The sequence below is a fragment of the Panthera tigris genome, chromosome C2 (assembly GCF_018350195.1).
Source record: "Panthera tigris isolate Pti1 chromosome C2, P.tigris_Pti1_mat1.1, whole genome shotgun sequence".
Taxonomy (NCBI): Eukaryota; Metazoa; Chordata; class Mammalia; order Carnivora; family Felidae; genus Panthera; species Panthera tigris.
In genome coordinates, this window is record NC_056668.1 from 128991415 (window position 1) to 129019075 (window position 27661).

Below are 27661 nucleotides of genomic sequence, written 5' to 3' on the forward strand. Positions count from 1 at the left end.
TCTCAGTTCTCTGTATTTAAGAATCTCTTATGATTTGCCTCCTTCTCTGTTTTTATCTTATTTTTCCTTCTCTTCCCCTACGATCATCTGTTAAGTTTTTCAAATTCCACACGTGAGTGAAATCATATGATACCTATCTTTCTCTGACATATTTCACTCAGCGTAATACCCTCCAGTTCCATCCATGTTGTTGCAAATGGCAAGATTTCATTCTTTTTAATCACTGAGTAGTATTCCTTTGTAAGTATATACCACATCTTCTTAATTCATCAGTTGATGGACATTTGGGCACTTTCCATAATTTGGCTGTTGTTGATAGCACTGCTATAAACATTGGGATTCATGTGCCCCTTCAAATCAGTACTCATGTATCTAATTCCTGTTGGATAAATTCCTAGTAGTGCAATTGCTGGGTTATAGGGTAATTATACTTTTATTTTTTATTTGTTTATTTTTTTAATGTTTATTTTTGAGAGAGAGGGAGAGACAGAGCATGAGTGGGGAAGGGCAGAGAAAGAGGGAGACACAGAATTCTAAGCAGGCTCCATGCTCTGAGCTGTTAGCACAGAGCCCAATGCAGGGCTCGAACCCACAAACCACGAGATCATGACCCGAGCCAAAATCAGTCACTTAACCTATTGAGCCACCCAGGTGGCCCCAGGGTAATTCTGTTTTTAATTTTTTGAGAAACCTCCATACTGTTTTCCAGAGTGGCTGCACCAGTTTGCATTCCCACAAACATAAGATTCTGTTTCTTGATTTGCCTCTCCCTCTCTTTTTTTTTCTCTTTGCTCATTTTTTAAATTATTATATTATTTTCAAAAATTGTTTTATGTTTATTCATTTTTGAAAGAGAGAGACAGAGCACAAGCAGGGGTGGGGCAGAGAGAAAGGGGGACACAGAATCTGAAGCAGGCTCCAGGCTCTGAGCTGTCAGCACAGAGCCTAACACGGCTTGAACTCATGAACCGCGAGATCATGACCTAAGCCGAAGTCAGACACTCAACAACTGAGCCACCCAGGTGCCCCATATTATTATTATTTAAAGTTTATTTATTTGAGAGAGTGAGTGTATGAGCCAGAGAGGGGTAGAGAGAGATGGAGACAGAATCCCAAGCAGGCTCCACATTGTCAGTACAGAACCCCACATGGGGTTCAAACTCACAAACTATGAGATCATGACCTGAGCCAAGATCAAGAGTTGGATGCTTAACCAACTGAGCCACCCAGATGCCCCTCATTTGTTTCATTTCTTAAATGCCACATTTGAGTGAAATCATATGGTATTTGTCTTTTTCCAAGTGATTTATTTCACTTACTATTATACTCTCTAGCTCCATCCATGTTGTTGCAAATGGCAAGCTTTCATTCTTTTTTATGGCTGAATAATATTCCACTGTATACATATATAGGACTTCTTTATCCATTCATCAATCAGTGGACACTTGGGCTGCTTTCATATCTTGGCTATTATAAATAATGCCGCTATATTGGGGCGCCTGGGTGGCTCAGTCGGTTGAGCGTCCGACTTCGGCTCAGGTCATGATCTCACAGTCTGTGAGTTTGAGCCCCGCTTTGGGCTCTGTACTGATGGCTCAGAGCCTGGAGCCTGCTTCCAATTCTGTGTGTGTGTGTCTCTCTCTCTGCCCCTTCCCTGCTCATGCTCTATCTCTCTCTGTCTCAAAAATAAATAAAAACATTAAGAAAAAAAATTAAAAAAAATAATGCCGCTATAAACACATAGGTACATGTATCCCTTTGAATTAGTGATTTTGTATTCTTTGGGTAAATAACCAGAAGTGCAGTTGCTGGACTGTATGATAGTTCTATTTTTAACTTTTTGAGAACATCCGTACTATTTTCCATAGCAACTCCATCAGTTTGCATTCCCATCAACAGTGCAAGAGGGTTCCTTTTTCTTCACATCCTCACCAGCACCTGTTGTTTTTTGTGGTGTTTTTAGTCATTGACAGGTATGAGGTGATATCTCATTGTAGTTTTCATTTGCTTTTCCCTGATGGTAAGTGATGACAAACATTTTTTCATGTGTCTGTTGGCCATCAGTATGTCTACTTTGAAGAATTTCTGTTCAAGTTTTCTGCCCGTTTTTAACTGGATTATTTGTTTTTTGGGTGTGAGGTTTCTTGTTTTGTTTTTTAAGTAGGCTCTGTACCCAGCACACAGCCCAATGTGGAGCTTGAACTCACGACACTAAGACCAAGACCTTAGCTGAGATCAAGAGTTGGATCCTCAACCAACTGAGCCACCCAGGTGCCTGGGTGTTGAGTTTTATTAATTTTTTATAGATTTTGGATATTAACCCTTTATCAGATATGTCATTTACAAATATCTTCTCCCGTTCTATAGGTTGCCTTTTAGTTTTGTTGATTGTTTCCTTCACTGTGTAAAAGCCTTTTAGTTTGAGGTAGTCCCAATAGTTCATATTTGCTTTTTGTTTTCCTTGCCTCAGAAGACATCTAGAAAGAAGTTGGTATGGCCAAAGTCAAAGAAGTTACTCCCTGTGTTCTCTTCTAGGATTTTGATAGTTTCAGGTCTCACATTTTAGGTCTTTCATCCATTCTGAATTTCTTTTTGTGTATGGTATAAGAAAGTAGTCCAGTTTCATTCTTCTGCATAAAGCTGTCAAGCTTTCCCAACACCATTTGTTGAAGAGACTGTCTTTTTTCCATTGGATATTCTTCCTGCTTTGTTGAAGATTAGTTGACCATATAGTTGTGGGTCCATTTTGGGGTTTTCTAGTCTGTTCCATTGATCTATGTGTCTGTTTTTGTGCCAGTACCGTACTGTCTTGATGACTACAGCTTTGTAATATAGCTTGAAATCTGGAATTGTGATGCCTCTAGCTTTTTCTTTTCAAGATTGCTTTGGCTATTCAGGGTCTTTTGTAGTTCTGTACAAATTTTAGGATTGTTTTTTCGAGTTCTGTGAAAAATGCTGGTGGTATTTTGATAGGGATTGCATTGAATGTGTAGATTGCTTTGAGTAGTATAGACATTTTAACAATATTTGTTCTTCAATCCATGCGCATGCAATATTTTTCCATTTCTTTGTGTCCTCTTCAATTTCTCTCATAAGTATTCTATAGTTTTCAGAGTACAGATCTTTTACCTCTTTGGTTAGGTTTATTCCTAGGTATCTTATTATTTTTGGTGCAATTGTAAATGGGATTGTTTTCTTAATTTCTCTTTCTGCTACTTCATCATTAGTGTATAGAAATGCAACAGACTTCTGCATATCAGTTTTGTATCCTGCAACTTTACTGAATTAATTTATCAGTTTTGGTGGAGGCTGTAAGGGTTTTCTGTGTGTAGTATCATGTCATCTGCAAATAGTGAAAGTTTTACTTCTTCCTTACCGATTTGGATGCCTTTTATTTCTTTTTGTTGTCTGATTGCTATGGCTAGCACTTCCAGTAATATGCTGAATAAAAGTGATAAGGATGGACATCCTTGTCTTTTTCCTGACCTTAGGGGGAAAGCTCTAGGTTTTTCCACATTGAGTATAATGTTTGCTGTGGAATTTTTATATATGACCTTTATTATGTTGAAATATGTTCCCTCTAAACCTACTTTGTTTGAATGTATGTTGTACTTTTGTCAAATGCTTTTCCTGCATCTATTGAAATGATCATATGGTTTTTATCCTTTCTCTTATTGATGTGATGTATCACAATTTTTTGTGAATATTTAACCACCCTTGCATCCTGGGAATAAATCCCACTTGATTATGGTGAATGATTTTTTTTAACCTGTTGTTGAATTTGGTTTGCTAGTATTTTCTTGAGGATTTTTGCATCTATATTTATCAGAGATACTGACCTGTAGTTCTCTTTTTTTTTTTTTTTTTTTGGTGGTATCTTTATTTGGCTTTGGTTTCAGGGTGATATTGGCCTCATAAAATGAATTTGGAAGTTTTCCTTCTTCTTTTTTTTTGGAATAGTTTGTGTAGAATAGGTATTAACTCTTCTTTAACCGTTTGGAAGAATTTGCCTCTGAAGCCATCTGGTATTGGGCTTTGTTTGGCTGATTCAGTCTCCTTGCTGGTAATCAGTCTGTTCAAGTTTTCTGTTTCTTCCTGCCTCAGTTTTGGTTGGTTATATGTTTCTAAGAATTTGTCCATTTCTTCTAGGTTGTCCAATTTGTTTGCATATAATTTTTCATAATATTCTCTTATAGTTGTTTGTATTTCTGTGATGTTTCTTGTTATTTCTCCTCTTCCATTTGTGATTTTGAGAACTTTTTCTTTTCTTTTTTTTTTAATATTTTTAATGTTTATTTATCTTTGAGACAGAGAGAGACAGAGCACGAGCAGGGGAGGGACAGAGAGAGAGAGGGAGACACAGAATCCAAAGCAGGCTCCAGGCTCTGAGCTGTCAGTATAGGGCCCAATGCAGGGCCCAAACTCATGGACCATGAAATCATGACCTGAGCCAAAGTCGGATGTTTAACCGACTGAGCCACCCAGGCGCCCCATCTTTTCTTTCTTTTTTTAATGAGTCTAGTAGACCTTTATCAATTTTGTTGATCTTTTGAAAGAATTAGCTCCTGGTTTCATTCATCTGTTCTATTTTTTAGTTTCTATGTCATATATTTCTGCTCTAATATTTATTATTTCCTTCCTTTTGCTGGTTTTAGGTTTTGTTTGTTCTTTTTCTAGCTCCTCTAGGTGTTAAGGTTAGGTTGTTCACTTGAGATTTTTCTTGCTTCTTCAGGTAGGCCTATATTGCTATTAATTTACCTCTTTTTGCTGCATCCCAAAGGTTTTGTACTCTTGTGTTTTCATTTTTCTTCGTTTCAGTGTCCTTTTTGATTTCTTCTTTGATTTATTGGCTGCCACATTCATTGTTTAGTAGCATGTTATTTAACCTCCTTGTATTTGTGGTCTTTCTAGATTTTTCTTGGGGTTGACTTTTAGATTCATAGTGTTGTGGTCCAGAAAGATGCATGGTATGACTATGATGTTTTTTAATTTGTTCAGGTTTGTTTTGTGGCCTAAATGTTATCTGTTCTGGAGAATGTTCACGTACACTTGAAAATAATGTGTATTCTGCTGTTTAAGGATGGAATGTCCATCTGGTCCAGTGTGTCATTCAGAGCCACTGCTTCCTTGTTTATTTTCTGTTCGGATGATCTGTCCATTGATGTAAGTCAGGTGTTACAATCCCCTACTGTTACTGTATTACTGTCAATTAGTTCCTTTGTGTTATTAACACTTTTATCTATTTGGGTGTTCCATGTTGGGAGCATATATATTTACAGTTGTTGTATATTCTTGTTGGATTGTCCACTTTAGTATTGTCCTTCTTCGTATACTTTGTATACTTTAGTATACTGTCCCTCTTTACCTCTTTTTACAGACTTTGTTTTAAACTCTATTTTGTCTCATATAAGTATTGCTACTCTAGCTTTCTTTTGACCTCCATTTGCATGATAAATGTTTCTCTAGCCCCTCACTTTCAATGTGCAGTTATCTTTACATCTGAAACAAGTCTCTTCTAGATAGCACATAAATGGGTCTTGTTTCTTTATCCACTCTGTTACCCTATGTCTTTTTATTGGAGTGTTTAGTCCATTTACATTCAAATAATTATTGATATATATTATTGCTATTTTGTTACTTGTTTTGTGGTTGAACTTTTTCTCTGATCTTCTCTTTCCCTCATGGTTTGTTGGTTTTCTTTAGTGATATACTTGGATTGCTTACACTATATATTTTTTTGTGTATCTATTACTGTTTTTTGAATTATGGTTACCATTTGGTTTATATATAACATCTTCTGCATATAGAAGTCTATATTAAGCTGATGGTCACTTAATTTGAATTCATTCTTTATTCCTCTCCCTTCCATGTTTCAGATATTTGGTATCATATTTTAAATCCTTTTATTTTGTGTTTCTCTTGAGTTATTTTTAGACATATATATATATTTTTTTTTCTTTCGTGCTTCCTATTTTTTAACTCTTGCTTATGGTTTTTGTTTTCCACTCAGAGTTCCCCTTAACACTTCTTATAGGACTGGTTTAGTGGTCATGAATTCTTTTAACTTTTGTTTGTCTGGGAAACTACCTCTCCTTCTATTCTGAATGGTAGCCTTGCTGGATAGAGTATTCTTGGCTGCAGATTTTTCCCTTTCAACATTTTGACTACATCATGCCACTTCCTTTTGGCCTGCAAAGTTTCTGCTAAAAAATCAACTGATAGCCTATTAAGGTTTCCTTTTTATGTAACTCTCTTGTTTTCTCTTTATCACTATTTTTTTTTCTTTTTTCTTTTTTTCTTTTTTGCCATTTTAATTACTGTGTCTTGGTGTGGACCTCCTTGGGTTGAATTTGTTGGGGATTCCTGTGCCTCTTGAATCTAGATCTGTGTTTCCCTTCCCAGATTTGGGAAGTTTTTAGCTAATACATTTTCTGCCCCCCTTTCTCTCCTTTCTACTTCTGGGATCCCTATATTGTGAATGTTATTATGCTCGATGGTGTCACTGAGTTCCCCTAAGTATATTCTCATTATGCAGTATTTGCTTGTTTCTCACCTGTTCAGCTTGATTGCTTTCCATGACTCTACCCTGCAGGTCACTGATACATTCCTCTCCTTCCTGTAGCCTACTATTTACTTCACCTATTGTATTTTTAATTTCATTTTTTGAGTTTTTCATCTCTGATATGTTAGTTTTTATCTCTTGGTCAAGGGTGTCACTGATGTCATCTGCCCTTTTCTGAAGTCCAGTGAATATCTTCATGATCATTACTTTATTTATTTATTTTTATTTTTTTATTTTTTTTTGGAGAGAGAGAGAGGGTACAAGTGAGCAAGGGGCAGAGAGAGAGAGTCCCAGGAGGAGCAGAGAGGGAGAGAAGCAGGGCTCACCCAAAGCAGGGCTCACCCAAAGCAGGGCTCATACTCATCTGAAGTGGGGCTCAAGCTCACCCAATGTGGGACTCAAACTCATGAACTGTGAGATCATGACCTGAGCCAAAGTCAGGTGCTTAATGACTGAGCCACCCAGGCACCCTGTGATCATGATTTTAAATTGTTTATATCATTACTTATTTATGTTTCACTTAGATCTCCTGCTGTTATCCTGTTCTTTCATTTAGGACATATTTGTCTGTCTCCTCATTTTGTGAACCTCTCTGTATCTGCTTCTGTGTGTGAGGAAAGTCAGCTATTTCTTTGGCTGTGAAAGTAGTGGCTTTATGAAGAAAAGGTCCTATAGTTCCCTGCAGTGCAGTGGCCCCTGTTCACAAGAACCTGGCACTTCCAGGGAGTCTCCTGTGTGTGTAGCTTGCATTCTGCTACTGTGTCCAAGTTGTTTTTCCTTTCAGTCATGACTCTCTGCCTGTTGTGGGCTGTGCTTGCTCTCTGTGATGTTAGTGAGACCTAGGAAGGCTCGTTCTGAGGGGGCATATTGCAGAAGGGCTTGGGGCAGGACATTGGTGTTAGCAAAATTTGTGCTAAGCCACTAGTCCTAGGCTGGATCCTCTGAAATGTGGAGGCATTAACAAAACTTGCACTGAGCCCAGGGCTGAAGACAACAGGCTTGGGGTGTGCAAGTCTTTAGGAGAACTTGTCTGTGGGGTGCACTGCTAGCAGGTTAGGTAGCAGGTGTCTGTGGCTCTGTGTTTATGCTGGGGGATGGGAGAGGAAAATGGCGCTTACTAGTTCTTTTGTACCCAGAGAAATCCCCCAGTACACTCTGAATCAGTATAAACAGATCTTCCTCCCATTATGTAAACTGTCACTTCTATGTTGCCTCTCTGTGGGCTGTTGTCTCTTTAAGGGTGGAGGCCCAGCTATCACTCCCATCCCTGATTGCTCAGTGCTGACTTAGCTGATTTTTAAAGCTCCAGGCTCCAGGCTCCAGGTCCCACTGGTTATACAAACTCATGGAATGCAGCCCCTCTGGTTTTCAAGGCCAGACGTTTTAGGATTTGTTTTTCCCCTTGTGGGCTCCCTGATGCTTTCCCCTCTTTGCACCCACAGCTCCCTCCTTCCTTCAGGCACCTCGCAACCACCTTTTCTATTCTTCCTAACCTCTTTGATGTGGCTTATTTTCTGTATTTAGTTGTCAGTTTGTTCTGCCAGTCTTCAAATAGCTGTCTGGTCTATGCACTTGGATGTGATTCATATCTAGTTTTAGACATGGGATGAGGGGCCTCCTACTCTGCCATCTTTCCAAACCTCCTCTCTTACTTCTTGTTCTTGATCTAAATACATAGGAGCAGGAAGAAGTGAACAAGCAACACTCCCCTAAATTCTCAGACTGGCCTACAAAATCCCACAAGGTCTGTCTCCATCCCTCATCGCTTTTCTGTCCTATTTCCTACTACTTTCTCCTTTGCTTATTTGGTCGGCCACACCAACTTCCTTGCTGTTTTGGAATGTACCAGGCACATTCCTTCTTGGGGCTTTTGTACTGACTCTTCTGTCTGCCTGGAATGTGCTTCCTCTTAATATTTGCAAGGCTCACTCCCTCATCTCTCAAGGCTTTGTCCAGTCACCACCTCCTCACTGAGGCAGTCCCTAATTACTCTATTTAAAATACCCCTCACCTGCCTATATTCCAATCTACCTTAAACATAGCACTTATCTTCTGCTAATGAACTATATCATTTTGTTTTATGTTTACTATTATCTCTCATCCTGTATTAGAATATAAGCTTCCTCAGAGCAGGGACTTTTATTTGCTTTGTTCATTGATACATCCCAAGTGCCTAGGATAGTGCCTGGCACATAGTAGGTACTCAGGGATATTTTGAATTAATAAATAATTCTACTTTCCCTTCTGATTCTTATCCCATTTTACTTTACCTTGATGCTATACTTCTTTAATGACTCATTTATAACTGCAGCCTGCATAATTAACAATTATATAATCTCTTCAGTCCATCTGTAGGTACACTACTAGGGGCACCTGGGTGGCTCAGTCGGTTGAACATCCGACTCCGGCTCAGGTCATGATCTCGCAGTCTGTGGGTTCGAGCCCCGCGTCGGGCTCTGTGCTGACAGCTCAGAGCCTGGAGCCTGCTTCAGATTGTGTGTCTCCCTCTCTCTCTGCCCCTCCCCCACTCATGCTCTGTCTCTCTGTCAAAAATAAGTAAACATTAAAAAAAAAGTTTGTAGATCCACTACTATACAATACTGACTTGTGGGCCTTTGCTTGTGCTATTACTCCTATCTAGACTACTCCTCCCACTCCCTAACTTTAGCTCCCTAACTCCTATTTAGGATCAGATTCAGGTCTGACCTTACCATTACTTAATTCAGGAAGCCTTCCTTTAACCCTCCCAGATTAGATGTATGTACTCTTTACTCCTAGAGTACTCTCTCACTCTGTTGTTAGTACTTAGTAAAATCTTTTATCTTCCATAACAATCACATATCCTGCTATATCCTCAACATTTAGTTGGGTGCCTTAGTTATGGTACCAGTTTACTGAGTAATAATTAAATACATGAATGAATGAATGAATGAATGAATGAATGAATGAATGAATCAGTTTCACTTATCCTCCACAGACTTACAAGTTTACCAGTGGAGCTGGAATTTTGGATCCAAATCTTTAATCTTAGACTATTTTCACTTTATCATACTCTCTCTTACACATTTTTGTTATTCTGTTATGTCATCTATTATAGAATCTTGGTACTTTTATAAAGATATTTAAAAGTATCTATCCTGGGGCATCTGAGTGGCTCAGTCGGTTAAGCGTCCGACTTTGGCTCAGGTCATGATCTCACGGCTCGTGAGTTCGAGCCCCGCGTTGGGCTCTGTGCTGACGGCTCAGAGCCTGGTGCCTGTTTCAGATTCTGTGTCTCCCTCTCTCTCTCTGACCCTCCCCCGTTCATGCTCTGTCTCTCTCTGTCTCAAAAGTAAATAAACGTTAAAAAAAATGTAAAAATAAATAAATAAATAAATAAAGTATCTATCCTTTTCCTTTGTTTTACACCCCCAATAATCACATGTTTTCTTATAAATAGGATTCCCTTCTTGTAAATTAGTTATAATACTATAATCTTTACATCTTTCTAATTTGGACAACATGTTTTGCTAACTCACACACATACCCATGCCCTGGGGCATAAAGGATCTCAGAATCAAGCCTCTTCTGGTAGTATATACCATATGAAATATGGTGGGACTAGTTTGTTGCCTGTCCTTTTCCTATATTTTCCTCCTCCCCAGACAGACTAGAAGAGATAGTGTTGATGGGGAAGACTTGACAAAATATGAAGGGCAATCATGTAGCTTGGAGATTAGGGAAAAGTATCACTTACCATAAGCAAATTTTCAAAGTGCTTACTTGATGTTCTTTTAGTGCCCCCCCCCCCCCCGCTTTTGTACTTGTCTCCTACTTCTCATTTCCCTAAGAACAGAGTCTTCATGATTCCAACTGGCTGCTCGCCATAAATTGTCTCTCACCCTTCCTGCCTTAACATAGCAATGTCCCTTGTTCCTGAAGAATCTTTCTTACCACACCCATTTATCAGCCTTCCTCTTGTAGCGGTGTTTACTACAGATATTTGTAATAGATGTTTGGAAAGCAATCTGACTAAACTAAATATTGTATTATCACTGAAAATATCATGGATATTGAGATATCTATTGAACATTTAGATAATCTCATGACTTCTCTTTAAGTTCATATTGTATATGAGTTTTTTACTTAGCATTTTTGCTGAAGCATTTTTATGTTATTCCAAATTCACTGTGTTGTTTTCATAACTAAATAATATTTTGTTGTATGGATCATAATTTGCCTTTCCATTCAGCTATTATATGACTTACAGAAGATTTCTAGTGTTTTGCTATTACAAATGATGTTACAAAAAGCATCTTTGTAGATAATGTGGGAAACTAAATTTAATCGGAGAAGTGAAGAATGATTAACCATGTATAATTGTCTCTTTCTTACACAAAAGATAGCATTCTTGCTATTCTAACCAAAGGATAATCAGAGAGTTCTTTCAGATAAGTGCATAGAAAGGTTCCTTATTCTTTTTTGGGAGGGTTCCATTATATGGACACAGCACAGCATATTTCAATAGTCTCCTATTGATGGGTATTTGTTTATGTCCCAATTCTTTGCAAATACAAACAGTACTACTGCAGTGAATAATCTTGTGCATCTGTCTTTTCATTCAGGAACAGTTATATCTGTAGGACAAATCCCAGAAGTTGGATTGATGGAACAAAGAGTAATTGAATCTGTAATTTTGATGGATATTGCCAAATTGTAATGCCTAGGGATATTACCTTGTACACCCATCAAAAATGCATGTGTCTATTTCCACAGAACTTGCCAGTAAAATGTGTTGTTTGACTACCATTTTGCTTTCTAATGACTTGTAACAGATTCGGTACTCTTCCCATCTTCTTGCCAGCCATGTGTGAAATATTTTCTCCCAGTTGTTTTATTTTGCTTTTTAACTTTGTTTTTTAATGTGCAATAGTTTTATATAAACAAATCAATTGATCTTTTTATTTCATTTGTCATTTTTAAGTTTTAAAATTTCTTTCCCATCCATCAATTTCATAAATATTAAATTATTTTTTCTTATAGTTTTTTATGGCTTGATTATTTAAATGTTTAAAATTTTTCAGGACACCTGGGGGGCTCAGTCAGTTAAGCATTTGACTTTGGCTCAGGTCATGATCTCAAGGTTCCAGAGTTCAAGCCCCACAGCCGGCTCTGTGCTGGTAGTTCAGAGCCTGGAGCCTGCTTCATATTCTGTGTCTTCCTCTCTCCCTGCCCCTCCCCTGCTCACACTCTGTCTGTCTGTCTGTCTGTCTCTCTCTCTCTCTCTCTCTCTCTCTCAAAAATAAGTAAACACTAAAAAAAATTTAAGAATTTTCGACTCTGATATATTTGAAATTGATTTTGATCCAGCCATATTCTGTAATGATGACAGCAGTAGTGCAGCATTTGACAATAATTGCATAATTACTACGTATAAACCTTCCTAGTGGTGGAATAAATGAATTTCAAAGGGTGTTTCCCCCATTAAAAATAACACACACTCCACGAGAACACATTAAATTGGGTTTTTTTTTTCTTAAATGTAGTTGTATGATCAACATTTTTTTTTAACAAATGGAAATTTCATTGTAAAATGGCATTGAACTCGTAACAGTTTTTATTCCAATTTGAATTAAAGCTAAGTGTTAGTATTAAAGCTAAGACCAACTGAAGTTTAAGTATTTCACCTCAGAAATTCAATGTTGGTAGAAGAAATAGCTTTGAGACTCTGTGGACTGCTCACTGTGCTTCATGCAATATATTATTTACATCATTTTCTTTATTGTTACCACATCCATACCTAATGGCCATGTTTTTTCTCCGCCTGCCACCTTTTTTTGTGTTAGAGACTGATTTTGTTTGATAAACCATATGGTTTGTAAACGCCTAAAAAATTAAAACTCACCAGCAAATTTCAGAGAGATGTCATTTTCAGCCTGACTTAATCCTGGCACTTGAACAATCTTGAAATACCACAGAGTCTGAATTAAAAACAACATTATTTTATCTGTGCCATCTGTTTTCATTCATGAAGGGCTGTGACACAACAGATATTTTTCAATGTTTTCTGGCCTATTCAGATTTCCTCTAATATATTTCATTTACGACATTTGGTATCCTGTTCATTAAAATAAGAAAAGAGCAAAAGCTCTTTTTAGAAGAAGGTTATGTTTCAGCTGTTGCACCTGCCAAATTCTGCATGTAGCTGAGTTGAGATGATATATTTGTGAGGGGTTTTTCCCAGTTTCTGAAACATCAAGGTTAAATTAAAATATCTCAAAATTTACAAACTATGCATTCACCCTTATTTCCTCTACTTAATGACCCCAAAAGAAAAGCCAGTTTAGGAGTTTTATTTTTTATAATCTGAATTGTTTTCCATATTAGATTGAATGAGCAGAAGCAAAGAATTATTTGCCTTGTTTCTTGAGTTTCTTCAAAATTTACCTGATGTCTGCAATCTATTAAGCACGTATATAAAGCTATGGCAACAATTTTTCATGATAGAGCAAGGCAAGAAATGCTATTGGGAAATATTAGAGAAAGATATATTCTGAATATTAGAAAAAGACCCTGGCTTTCATCTAGGCTTGAGGGAATTGTAGAAAAGATTTTGCTTTTGAAGGATTCAGCTTGTGGTCATCTAAGGTTGGATAAAAGATTTATCCAAGATGTCCTTGATTACTAGGATAGGCAGTAGAGAAAGAAAAGATCTCTAATGAAAATGAACCCCAGATTGTGCCATTATGTTCTAATCTGATTTTCTGAAGTACGTCCACATGGAAATCATATGTGCTAAATGAAGCAAGTGGCCTGACCCTTTCAGGCTGTGGGCTGCAAGGCTTCCTACAACTAAAACTTCAAAAACTCAAAGTAGAAAAAATACTTGAAAAATGAAAAGTGAGCCTCTCTGGAAAAAAAATTTTTCTCTAATTTCCAACTAAGAATCAAAGCACAATTGCATATTATTGCACAGCCAAGACCACTCAAGTGTAAAAAAATTCCCCAGTCCACTATTTTCAGAGAAGAAATTTCAGTTAAGATCCACAATACACTATGGGTGTGTATGTGTGTGTGTGTGTGTGTGTGTGTGTGTGTATGTGTGTATAGTATCATCCTAATGTTTTTCAGATTCTCTCAGATTCTCAGATTAGTGGAATTCATTTTTTATCTATTAGCACCTATAAAAATCAGAAGGACACACTCTTATAGAACAGTGATGCACAGTTTGGAAATTCAAACATGATTAAATAAGTGAGTTAAGTGGACTCACCATCAAAGGTATAACATCTGAGATTTTTTTAACTTAATTTTGAAATATGTGAATGGGGAGATCTTTTCTCATTAAAATTTGGCAGATGCCAGTTGAAAGAAACATCCTTCTTTTAAAGAGAGCCCTGTGAGAATTGATTGAAAAGGAAATTCCATTAAATATGAAAGAACCCAAATTGTTTTAAAACAATTATATTTTAGGGGCACCTGGGTGGCTTAGTCGGTTAAGCAACTAACTCCTGATTTTGGCTCAGGTCATGATCTCACAGTTCCTGAGATCAAGGCCCACACTGGGCTCTGTAACACAGCACCTGAAAGCCTGCTTGGAATTCTCTCTCTCTGCCCCTCCCCCACTTGTGCTCATGCATGAGCTTTCTCTCTCTCTCAAAATAAATAAATAAACTTTAAAAATTCTTTTAAAACTGTAATAAAACAATTATATTTTAACCTTAAATATATTTTACTTTACATGTATGATTCACAATACAGAGTAGAGGGGATTAGAATTTTAAACTTTTGGTTCTTTGTACTGTAACTCCCTGCCCTTTCCTAATTAGATATTTATTTTATTGTTTTACATTTCTGATTACTTTTTAAGCCTTGAAATGACTTCTAAATCTCTCCTCTACATCCTCATCTGACAGAATCTCTTCAAGCTCTGTTTTATAACATAAGAATATGAGTACTCTTACTGCTGTCTCTACCTTTTATCCCTCCCTTCCATATTGTACCCTATGTCAGCCACAGTGTCTATTTTTACATTGTCAAGATTACTAAATTTATGTTCCTTCTTGCAATATCATGATTGACCACAGGATGACTATAAACATTGAAAACCAACAAAAGCACTTGCCTTACAGGACTATGTAAATAGAAGTTTTCTTTCTTTCTTCCTTCCTTCCTTCCTTCCTTTCTTTCTTTCTTTCTTTCTTTCTTTCTTTCTTTTCTTTCTTTTCTTTCTTTTCTTTCTTCCTCCCTTCCTTCCTTCCTTCCTTTCTTTCTTTCTTTCTTTCTTTCTTTCTTTCTTTCTTTCTTTCTTTCTTTCTTTCTTTCTTCATGCCCAGTGTGAAGCCCAATGTGGGGCTTGAACTCATGACCCTGAGATCAAGACCTGAACTGAGATCAAGAGTTGGATGTTTAACCAACTGAGCTGCCCAGGCTCCCCAATTTTCCTGGAGTTCCTAATTGCCATTTTTCTTTCACTGCATTTTTTACTTGTATCATATTATATTCCCACCTATACCCCTTTACACATACACACTTGTACCTTTAAATTGTACCTGTGATTCTAGTGAGTTTTCCCCTTTCTGGAGACCTTTCTCTTAGAGTCGTCATCCAATCCTGTTCCAATCTGGACTGAATATCTTTTAGGCATATTTCAGTACAATTATCCTGGATATCCATAGATTACTTTTCTAGCATCTACCATCTTTTGGATCCTATATCTTCCTTTGCTTAGGTACATTCTTCACTTTTTGAGGAAAAAGTGCATAATAAGTCAAATTATCTGAGATCTTATGTGTCTGGATAGGTATTTATTTTGCCTTAACGGAGATTGACACTATGGTATCAATAGTATCAATCAACAGATTGAACTCTTCATTCTATTGTTGCTGATGAGAAATCTGATGTAAGTCTAATCCTCATTCCTTTAGAGGTTGCTTGTTTTTTCTTTTTGAAACCCTTTAGGATTTTCTCTTTATTGTTGATGTTTTGACACATCACAAGCATGTGTCTAGAGATAGATTCTTCTTGCCAGTCAGTGGTCCTTTTAATTTGAGGGTTTTTTTTTTTTTTTCAGTTTTAGAAAACTTTCTTCTTTAAGTTTCTTTGATAAATTCTTCCCTTTATCTTTCTCCCTTTTTTTGGGGGGGAGGGACTGTTTTCTCTTTATTTGGCCTCTTACTGTGATGTTAGGACTCCATATTTTTGCTCTAAGTGTCTCTGATCTTTGCTCTCCTATTTTCAGTCTCTGACTTTTTCCTTTGCTCATGAGAAATTTACTTGATTTGATTTTTAGTGCTTCTGTTAAACTTTATAGGTTTTTAGCCACCATATGTTAATCTCTAAGAGTTTTTGTTTTGTTCTCTGGTTGTTCCTGTTTCATAACATCCTCTTCTGGTTTTATGGCTGCAGTACATTCAAATCTGTCTGATTACATCAACTAGAGTTTTTGTTGTTTGCTTTGGCTCATTTTGTTTTGTTTAGGTTCTCTCTTGTTTTATTTTGTTACTCTATAGTGAAATTTACAGTTTATTTATCTTAGGCATTCATTGTCTTTAATGCTGCAGGCAGGCTCTCTTCACATACTACAGATCTTTGGTTTTCTGTTCATACTTAAGAGAAAAGGAAGCGTAGGTGGTAGAGTTTTTCCCCTTTATTAACACAGAGATTTTTTCCAGCCATGTTCCTCTCCTGGGTGGGAATTACATAAGGAAACTTTTGGTGGTGCAGTGCTGGGACTCAGTTTAGAGTCAGCTGATTGGAAGCTAGCTTTCAAGCTACAGCCTCCAAGTCTCAGAATAACTTGATCCAGTTTTTTGGTAACATTCTACACACTTCTGTTTTTCAGGTTACATATGTGCCTGTAGAAGTGCTACCTGGTACATCTGCCAATCTTGAACGTATTCCCCTTTTGTAGCCTTGCTTCTCAGTCATACCTTCTGACTCTGGGGCCAGAACCCTCTCCCTTTACGGTTTCATACATCATTTTCTGGACTGACTTCTCTGCCCATTTCATTGGTCAACTTGCCTTTATCTTTTTCCTAGATATTTATTGAAATCTCTCATCCATTGGTCACCACCAACACCCCCAGTTCTATCCCTCACCGTCTCTATGGTGAGGGATAGAAAAAAAAAATAAATATTTTTATTTCAGTGGAATCTCAGGAGCAATGGGGGACAAACATAAATTTATGCCATCTTGAATCTCTCCAAGTTGGTTTTAGAAAAGCTACCAATTCAGTTTCCATTCTGAACTCTAGCAAATTTTAGATTGTTTCCACTGTATGGTTTTTTATTTATTTAGTATCTTCTCAGATAGAATGAAAACACAAGAGCCATAACTGTACATTCTATTTCATTTGTTTCTTCTATAGAGCCAGATACTCAACTGTAAGGAATTTTAAAATTTCAAATGTGAGTGTTGGGGTTTAAAGTAAACCCCTTTTCTCTAACTTTACTCTTGACTTTAATCCTTCTGTTTCTTTATCTCTGCTTGCCTTGGCCCCTATTTCTTGCCTAATCAACAACATTCACAAACTTTTGTTATAGTATGTTGTTTTAATTGTTCTATTTTATTGTTGTAGTTGTTTATCTCTTACTATGCCTAATTTATAAATTAAACTATATTCATGCATATTTCAAATAACACAGATCTCAGCACATAAATCTCCTAGTATGATCACAAACTACAAGAAAATAAAGGGGCACCTGGGTGGCTCAGTTGGTTAAGCATCTGACTCTTGATTTCAGCTCAGGTCATAATCCCGGGGTCATGGGATTGAGCATGGAGCCTGCTCAAGATTCTCTCTGTCTCTCTGGGGCACCTGGCTGGCTCAGTCAGTTGAGCATCTGACTCTTGATTTCAGGTCATGATCCCAGGGTTGTGGGATCAAGCCTTGCATTGGGCTCTGTGCTAAATATGGAGCCTGCTTAAGATTCTCTTTTTCTCCCTCTTGCACCGTTCCTCCACTCCCCCGTTTGTGTGCTCTCTCTCTCTTCCTCTCTCTCTCAAAAAAAATTGCTCTCTCCCTCTGCCCCTTACCCACACTAGCGCACTCACTCTCACTCTCTCTCTCTGTCTCCCTCAAAAAAATAATAAATAATAATAAAATGAAAATAACTTTATATTTCAAATTCCTAACCTTTGATAAATAAAACATGAGAACCTACTGATGGACCTACTGATGGTCGAATGAGAGCCTTATATATGTGGACAACTCCAGGTAAACCATCTTCAGCTTCTCCTTAGTGTATCTAGACCAGATGGCGTAGTCTGGATAGGTACTGAGATCCTCAGACCAATGAACCTTCACCCAAATTCATGCCTGGGGAAATGATATCTTTCTCAGCCACTGGTTGGGTAGTTAATATCATATGAGTTTAAGTACTTTCTTGTCCAGGGTCGCCTGGGTAACTCCAGCTCTTGATTTTGGCTCAGGTCATGATCTCACAGTTCATGAATCTGAGCCCTACATGGGGCTAATAGGACAGAGCCTGCTTGGGATTCTCACTCTCCCTCCCTCTCTTTGATCCTCACTTTTTGTCACTCTCTCTCCAAATAAATAAACTGAAAAAAATTTTTTCTTGTCCATATGTCAGAAAATATGAGATCTAAACAGGACGAGATACACTAGAAGAATTTCACAACCTTTCTAACAGGCCGCAATAGTATGGATGGGGGAGCCGTCCTTAAGGGTTGCAGCCGTTTCGGGGCTTTGACTTCTGATTATTTTTGTGCAGCAGCTCTCATTAATGAAGTCCATTCTTGGCTTTGCCTGATCATTTTTCTTGGGTGATGTACAGTTTTATACATAAGCATTTTTTAATGAATCAAGGATTTTCTTCCTATTTTTTTGCAAGATAAACTTGGAAGGATTAGAACTTCTAGGGTGAAATGTCAGACTAAAAATTTCTTTTTATGATGTGTTCTGCTTATTTTCTCCCTGATTTTAGGAGCTGGGAATCCAAAGTGCACAATTGCAATTGTTTTGGGAAGAACTAAAAATACCTCTGCAGCCAGGTAATAAAATAATTGTGATTGAAAAATTTATTTGGGAATAAGAACTACTCTTTCTACCCACATAATGTACTTAAAATGCACCATTTAGAATTACAAATCATAATAATATAAAGCATATTATGAGATTAATGTCACATTTGTGTTTCACAATTGTTTTGCTGTAAGATTATATCTAGGAAACATTTTAGGGAGTGTTTCTATGCATTCTTTAATGTGGAATTTCCTGTATTAAAAAGTGTTGCTGAATCCTCAAATCTGTTTGGGTCAGATTATGAGACATATAGAAATTTTCAGAACTGTCTGTAAGTAATTAAGTGATTATATATTTAGATCAAAGGCGATAGTCTTGCAACATTTGATACTGTATATCAGTTCCTAGTTTCCACTCTGAGCAATGAGAAGCCTCAATCAAATAACTTTAACTTATTTTCAACTTATCACTGTTATTGTTCCCAAATACAGCCTGCATCCAACTGTGCCTGATGTATGCCTTTTACACAATTCCCATTCCAGACATCATTGCTTACATGATTACGTGGTAACAACAACAAAAAAATGACAGTTGCAACTCCACCTAGCATCTGTTTTATTTTTCCACATGGCAAACTTTTCCTAACATCTGCTTTTCTTTAACCAGATACAAACAACACACCATGGTTCTTGTTCCTATCAACACACCTGGAGTAGAAATAATAAGGCCTTTGTCAGTTTTTGGCTATATGGGTAAGTACTCAACTTTTCTTTAACCAGATACAAACCACACACCATGGTTCTTGTTCCTATCAACACACCTGGAGTAGAAATAATAAGGCCTTTGTCAGTTTTTGGCTATATGGGTAAGTACTCAACCAAGATAAGCATGCATTAGCTAGCAGGAAGACAGGAATATGCAGTAACACTGAAGGTAACAGCATTGTAATATAGGAAATGTGTTCTTAGAAATCCTTTGGTGCTGACAACTATCTTAATATAAATGCCAGTGGGGGGGGGTAATATATGTGTGTGTGTGTGTGTGTATGTGTGTATATATATATACACACATATATATATACATATATACGTATATATATACATATATATACACACACACATATATATACATATATATATACACATACACACACGCATATATATATATATACACATACATACGTACATAAATGTCAGTGGAACTCAGAATAGAGCAAATAAAGAAAGCTAATACAGCACTGGACCTCACTTTGTTTACTTTTGAGAAAGGGTAGATTGTATTCAAGGAACAGTAACTCTGGCTGCTATTCATCCCTTTGTCATCCAGCAAAATGGATTAACGAAATAGACTTAGAAAAATTAAATCTACATAATCCACAATGAAATTCACTTTTATCTTCAAGTTTAGCTTTCTTAACTAATCAAACTGCAAGGGCTATTAATAAGCAATGAGTTCTGGAGCACCTGGGTGGCTCAGTCAGTTAACCGTCTGACTCTTGTTTTCATTTCAGGTCATGATCTCACGGTTCGTGGGTTCAAGTCCTGCATTGGGCTCTGCGCTGGCAGCGTGGAGCCTGCTTGGGATTCCCTGTCTCCCCTCACCCTCACAAAATAAACAAATAAACATTTTTTTTAAATCTACTTTTTTTTTTTTAATTTTTTTTGGCGTTTATTTCTGAGAGACAGAGAGAGACAGAGCATGAGCATGGGAGGGGCAGAGAGAGGAGGAGACACAGAATCAGAAGCAGGCTCCAGGCTCTGAGCTGTCAGCACGGAGCCCGACACGGGGCTTGAACTCACAAACCGCGAGATCATGACCAGAGCCAAAGTCGGATGCTTAACCAACTGAGCCACCCTAAAATTTAGGCACCCCTAAAATGTACTTTAAAAAATAAGCAATGAGTTTTGATTGATTTGAATGCAAAACTTTTCCATTCTTCTGTGCTTGGGTGGAATTTCTAAGAAGCAAGGATACTTTTGTTTCTGGCCACCCAGCTCAAGCTCATGTTCGTTGTTGCCTTGCTGCTCAGGTAATTCACTCAGCAAGTATTTATTGAGGGCCGACCAGTGTTCTAGGTGCTTAGAATACATTAGTGAGCACAATAGGTTAGGATCTCTGATCTCATAGAGCTTACATGATAGGGGAAAGAGACAGGTGATAACTACAAACATGTAAATAAGTAAATTATAGCAAGTTAGCAGGTCATAAATGCTATGGAAAAGTTTATTGAACCTCAGGCTCTGTGGTGACCCTGGCTTTCTCTTTATTGTTGAATATGGCTAATAAAAATGTTCAAGTAGCAGATGAAAGACTTAGAGTTTTAGAGAACATTTGGCATCACCTTCCATAGGATGCACCCACAGATTAAGTGTCGTTTGCAAGAAGGTGATGAACAAGTTCACTGAAGCAAATTGTGAATGGGAATTTGTTGGGTTGCAGAGCAATAGCCTGAAGACCCCCCCAAAATGGATTTATAATTTAGGTTGCCTGGAAATAACCTCCACTTCAGAGCCTGTGTTTGAATTTGCAGTGAGACAAATTCACCAGCACCTCTCCAACTCCCCATGCCCAAGGCCAAAAGAAACAATTGTAGAGAAGGTTGATTATTAATGTGTATTCTGACAGGAAAAGGGTGTGGAGTTAGCATGAGATTATCTCCAGAACCAGGGGTTGGGGAGGCAGTAAGGAAGGGTAGGCGGTGTGACGTAGACAAGAGTGTGAATGTGTTCCCATTCTCTGTCAAATGCCAGCATTTCCCAGAGGCAAACACATAGTGAACAAGCCTGGACTGGGAGAATACATACCTCAAGGCCCAGTCTGTGCTGAGCCTGTTCTGTCCCTTTGAGCAGGCTCTTTGCATGTCCGGGCATTGGTTTACACAATGATAAAATAAGAAACCTGAATCACATTACTCACTTTCGACTTTTGAACTATTGGAAGCTTTTTTTTTTTTTTCCAAGCATAATTTTCTGTGGAAGGCCATACATAAAAAAAGTCTCAGAAAAGAAGCAATAATCAAACAATAATGATCTAATTGGATGTATGAAAATGCCTTCCCTTCTAGTAACTCTACAACTTCAGAGAATGAGTTTGAAACCCTCTGGATCAAATGATTTCTAAAATCTCTTCGAAGCGGAACAGTTGAGTTTTCTGGGTTCTAGGGTGCTAGGGGTTCAGAGCTCAAGATCTACCTAGGAATATCTGTGACATATGAGGCTTTTAACTTGGACTTCTTTTGAGTAATTATTAATTACATATGAGTATTTTTTGGTCAACCCATTTTGATCTTCAAAATTATATTTTCTATTTTATAGATTATTTACATGGAGGACATTTTGAGATCCATTTTAATCAAGTACGAGTTCCTGCCACCAATATAATATTAGGTGAGATAACTTTGGAAAAATGATTCTCCAGTACTGTGTACTAAAATATTTTCAGGTCTAAATCTGGAAAAGATATGAAGTCTACCTTAATTTAGGTATTTTTCCCTCTTAGATACCTTTCCCTCTTACCCCATTTGTAAGAGAACATTTTTCCATTTGGTGGATTTTCTTACATGGAATAATGTTTTATTTAAGTGTTTGATATGGTTTTATATATCACATTAATTGAAAACCTAGCTAACTACAAAAAATACACAATTCAGAGCGACACACTGTTTCCTAAAATATGGTCTTCAGGCCTCTACTTGTTTTAAGAAAACCTCACAGTACTTTCTGAATTTAAGTCTTACGTATAAACACATTAGAATCATAAATAACTTTGCATACTGAATACCTGGAATGACTTGACCCTCTTGCTTATTGGAATCCTACCCAACCTTCAGAGAACATCTCAAGTGGTACCTCTTTCAGAAAGGTTTTTGTGTTCTTCACCCCATCCACTCAGTAAACCCCTGCTGCCTGCCGAGTCCTGAGGATACAAGCTCTCTTTCCTTTGCCTTTCTTTGTTCTCCTCCATATCCCTTATCCTTAGCATCCTTGACCCCGCTTCTAGATTCCGAACTCCTAGTGAAGGGACTGTGTCTTATTTACCTTTGTAACCATTACAGCATTTATAAAACAGCATATGCATAGTTGGTACTCAGGAGACATTCTTAAATTGGATTAAAATGTTTAATGATTGTGGTTTAAAAAACATAGAGATCAGAGGGGCACATGCACCCCAATGTTTATAACAGCACTATCAACAATAGCCAAATTATGAAAAGAACCCAAATGTCTATCGACTGATGAATGCATAAAGAAGATGTTGTACCTATATACAGTGGATTATTACTCAGCAATCAAAAAGAATGAAATCTCAACATTTGCAACAACATGGATGGAACTAGAGTGTATTATGCTAATGAAGTAAGGCAAAGAAAGACAAATATCATATGATTTCACTCATAGGTGGAATTTAAGAAACACAACAAATGAACATAGGGGAAAGGAAGGAAAAATTAAAAAAAAAAACAAAACAGGGAGGCAAGCCATAAGAGACTCTTAAATACAGAAAACAAACTGACAGTTGTTGGCAGGGAGAAGGGTGGGAGTATGGGCCAGATGGGTGATGGGCGTTAAGGAGGGCACTTGTTGGGATGAACACTGGCTGTTATATGTAAGTGACGAACTACTAAATTCTACTGAAACCAATACTACACTGTATGTTAACTAACTTGGATTTAAATTAAAAAAAAAAAAAAAAAAAAAAAAGATTTTCTAGTCCCCCTCTCCCCACAAAAAAAAGTTCTACAAATAATGAACATTATTACAGAACTGACTTTTTTCCTACCAGAATGCCATTTTCATTGAGGGCAGTTCATCATTTTCTCAACATTTATTTAAATAACACAGTAAATGGCTGTGGTCACTTTCATGTTCTTCTTTCTTTCTTACAGGTGTAGGCAGGGGATTTGAAATCGCCCAAGGCCGCCTTGGACCTGGTAGAATCCACCACTGTATGAGAATAGTAGGTCTGGCAGAACGTGCTTTGCAGATCATGTGTGAACGGGCAACACAAAGGGTGGCCTTTAACAAGAAACTGTTTTCACATGTAAGGATGATTTCTTACTTGAGTTTATTGTAGCCCCGTGCGCTACTGACCTTGAAACAAAATAGCATTACTTCGTCATAGAGAGATCTCCTCTACATAAATAAGATGGGTTTTTTCCCCCAGAAAGTATATTTATGTCTGTACTTAAATATAGTCTGATGGAGATCTTTAGCTTTGTGAAAGATTAAATAATTCCTAAAGTGCTTCAACACCTCAGTGCAAACAGTATGGACATTTCCTTCAACTTTCTCAGATTCTTGCTCTCTAGAGAACCTGGTACATTAACACTTCTCTGTAGAGAAGGCTGTCATAAAGAAGAAGGATTGGCCTTGTTCTTTGGCTTTCTGGAGGGAGTACGTGAGGAAATATAGGAAAATAACCTAAAGCTCAGTAACCTAAAAAGCTCAGAGAGATCAAAAAATGGAATGGACTGCCATTCTTTGCCTTTCTTTGTTCTCCTCCATATCCCTTATCCTTAGCTTCCTTGCCCCCGCTTCTAGATTCCGAACTCCTAGGAAGTCTAGGAAGTGAGTTCCCTGTCACTGGAAAACTGCAAGTAGAAATGGGATCAGTATTTGGTGGGATGTTCATGATTTTTTGAATTCCCAACTATAAATTGTGTACCGCTAAGTCTGTTGTTTACAAAGCAGAGTAAACAATATAGTTACATGTGAGCAGTATAGTCAGAATTAGAGAATATTTATCAAGAGGGAAAAGAAGCTGTCATTCCAACTTCCTTGGAAAACTTTATAAGAGAAGTGGGATATTCAAATCATCTCCCAAAAACCCTTGTAACTTTTAAGGCAAGAAAAATTATTTTTTACATATTCAGTACTTAGGATGCTAACGGTTTAGTGGGGTGGTAGAATTGTGTTTGTGTTTGCTGGACACGTGTGTTTTAGTACTTTGGTCCCTTGTCAAGTACATTTGTTAGCATCTTTTAAAATTTCGTAGTATATTTTTTATTTTAAATTCCTGTAGGCTATGTTTGCTTTTTGTGATATTATTCAGCATATCTGTAATTTAGTTGTAACACAGTTTTATGGGAAAATACAGCCTAACTTATGGTGCACACCTGGGAGTAATCTGTGGGGAACCCTTTCAATATATGGTGAGGGCAAGGGTTCAGCTGTTGGATGGACACTGTAGGAGAAAGTAAGGTATGAACTTTTGGGGTTGTGGATACAACTCCGTGCTGCTCTGTGTATGAGCTAAAGAGTTGCTCGTGGCATCAATATCACTTCCTACATACACTTTTCTCTTTTCAAGATTGCCACCCAAACCCCGGAGCAGGATGGAGGGCGGGCACAGCGAGGTTGCCCCACAGACCTCTTAAACACATAAAAGCACTCTGCTTAAGTTTCATGAGAGATGTTTTTAACATTGTATCAGAGGGAGATTTCCCTCCTGCTTTTTGTAGGTTAATGTATCAAGCAGAACAAGCCCCAGCTTTTCAAAAATATGCCTCCCTTCACTGGAAACTTCTTGCACTTGGCACAAAGAAAATAATCTGGCAGAAGCAAAAGAGATGTGGAGGCATATCATAAACAAAAATCTGAGCCAGATTTTTTTTCAATTTGTGAAAGTAACATTCCATTTCCATGAATTTGGAGATTCTTTCCATCTGCCTTCTAAATTATTCCAGGCACTAAAGCAAAAAGTTCTGTATCAAAATTCTGTTTTAGTAAATAAATCTGACAACTCCTTAGAGCACTCAGTTTCTATCCACTTAATGCTTTTAAGCAAATCTAGGGTCGATAGAGACCCGGCTGAGAACACTTTCCTTTATTCCAAAGCTAAGAAATAAATGTATTTGTGGTCTGTTCATGAAGTTATAATCACCCAGCTTCACAGCCATCAAAAATATACTCACTTACCACTGGGCCTTGTTTGAAATTGTTAATGCAGAGCCTGGTTTCAACCTCTAGGGAGTCATCCGATAGAAATATACTGGTGACACACAAATGTAATTTAAAATTTTCTATCAACTACATTTTTTAAAAGTAAAAAGAAACAGATGAAACTGATATTTGTAATAAATCTTATTTAACTCACTATATCCAAAATGTTATCATTTCAACATGAAATATAAAAGTATTAATAAGGTATTTTACTTTCTTTTTAAAAAAATACCCATTTTTCTAAATTGGTTGTAGATTTCACACTTGTAATGCATCTCAATTCAGACTAGGCATATTTCAAATGCTCATAGCCACATGTGGTTAGTAGCAGCTACCATATTGAACATCTCTGTTTTAGGGAAACTGATCAAATAGCCACTCTTTAAGAAATGTACTAGCACAAACATAACCAAGCATAAAAATGACTGTGGAAGGTTAACGTGGCTCAAATAATTGTACTGTAATTGGCTGCTGGTCAAACTTGACAAATATGGTTCTCTACTGTAAACAGCAGTTCTATGACTAGGATTGGGAACAACAACAAAAACCCATATGGTTAACCAGAAGCATTTGTTATTGTCTACTGAGTTTCAGTGCTGAATTCTCAATGTTTGCTTGCTTGTGGGATTTATGATAAGTTTTGGTCCCCCCATTCTCCACTTACCTCCCACTTCTCTTCGAAGTTTTTACCAATGGAGAAAACTTACTAAGACAATTAAGAAACAAGTACCAACTTTTTTTAATTAAAATTTTTATTTTGAGGTCATCATAGATGCACATACAGATGTAAGAAATAATACAGAGAGATCCCATATTCCCTTTCCTAAGTTTCCCCCAATGGTAAGTAACATCTTGCCAAACTAGACTACAAAGTCAGAACCAGGATATTGTCATTGATATAGTCCAGATCTAGTACATTTCCATCACTGGGGCGCCTCCGTGGCTTAGTCGGTTGAGAATCCAACTCTTGATTTTGGCTCTGGTCATGATCTCACAATTCATGAGTTCAAGCCCCACATCAAGCTCTGTACTGACAGTGTGGATCCTTCTTGGGATTCTCTCTCTGCTCCTCTGTGTACGCTCTCTGTAAATAACTTAAAAAAAAATTTACATTGCCATAAGGATCCCTCATCTTGTCCTTTCATGGCCATACCCACTTCCTCATTTCTTATCCTCACCTCCTCATTAACCCCTGACAACCTTTAATCTCTTCTTCATTTTTATAATTCTATCATTCCAAGAATGGAATCATATAGTATATAAACTTTTGGGGTTGGTTTTTTTTTCACTCTGCATAATTCTTGGAGATTCATCCAGGTTATGTGTATCAATAGTTGGTTTCTTTTTATGTCTGGGTAGTATTCTTTGGTATGGATTCTCACAGTTTAACTGTTTACCTGATGAGGCACATCTGGGTTGTTTCCCATCTGTGGCTGATACAATTAGAGCAGCTATAAACATTCATGTACAGGTGTTTGTGTGAACATAAGTCTTTTCTTTCTCTGGGATTAATGCCCAAGAATGCTGGGTCATGTGGTAGTAGCATGTTTCATTTTTAAAGAAACCAGCAAACTCTTTTCCAGAGTGACTATACTGTTTTTCATTTTCACCAGCTGTGTAGTAATGATCCAGTTTCTCCACATCCCCACCAGCATATGGTGTTGTCACTGTTTTATTTTTAATTTTCTTTTAGCCATCCAATAGGTTTATTATAGTAATTGTGGTTTTCATTTATATTTTCCTAATGGCTAGTTATGTTTGAACATCTTTCATGTGACTATTTTCCATCTTATATCCTCGTTGATTCATGTCTTATGCTCATGCTCTTCCTGGATTTTGTGTGTGTGTGTTTTGCTTTTTAATTGCTGAATTTGGAGAGTTCTTCATATTTTCTAGCTAATTCCATCGCTAAATATTGACTTGCAAATATTTTCTCTGTCTCTGTAGCTTATCTTTTCATCTTTTCATCCCCTTAACAGGGTCTTTCACAGACCAAAATTGTTTCATTCTGATGAGCTCTAATTTGTCAGTTTTCCTTTTATGGATCGTGTTTTTAGTCTCAAGTCTAGGAACACTTTGCCTCGCCCTAGATCCTGATGATTTTCTTCTATAATTTTTTTCTATGAGTCTGCAATCTATTTTGAGTTAATTTTTGTATAAGGTATATGAGAATTAGGTCAAGGTTTATTTCT

At 37.3% G+C, this 27661-nt stretch overlaps 1 protein-coding gene and 1 long non-coding RNA gene across 2 annotated transcripts in view; one reads left to right on the forward strand and one right to left on the reverse strand.

The window, feature by feature from the left end:
- The window catches only part of ACAD11 (acyl-CoA dehydrogenase family member 11), a 91471-nt gene that overhangs the window by 54853 nt on the left and 8957 nt on the right, over positions 1-27661 (forward strand). The window contains exons 14-17 of the mRNA XM_007087389.3: positions 18491-18557; positions 19195-19280; positions 21843-21914; positions 23414-23568. Of these exons, the coding sequence (XP_007087451.1) occupies positions 18491-18557; positions 19195-19280; positions 21843-21914; positions 23414-23568 (380 nt within the window). The remainder of the gene's footprint in view (positions 1-18490; positions 18558-19194; positions 19281-21842; positions 21915-23413; positions 23569-27661) is intronic.
- LOC102958945 overlaps positions 26538-27661 on the reverse strand; it is a 29384-nt gene continuing 28260 nt past the window's right edge. The window contains exon 7 of the long non-coding RNA XR_001510871.2: positions 26538-26563. This is a non-coding gene — a long non-coding RNA (uncharacterized LOC102958945). The remainder of the gene's footprint in view (positions 26564-27661) is intronic.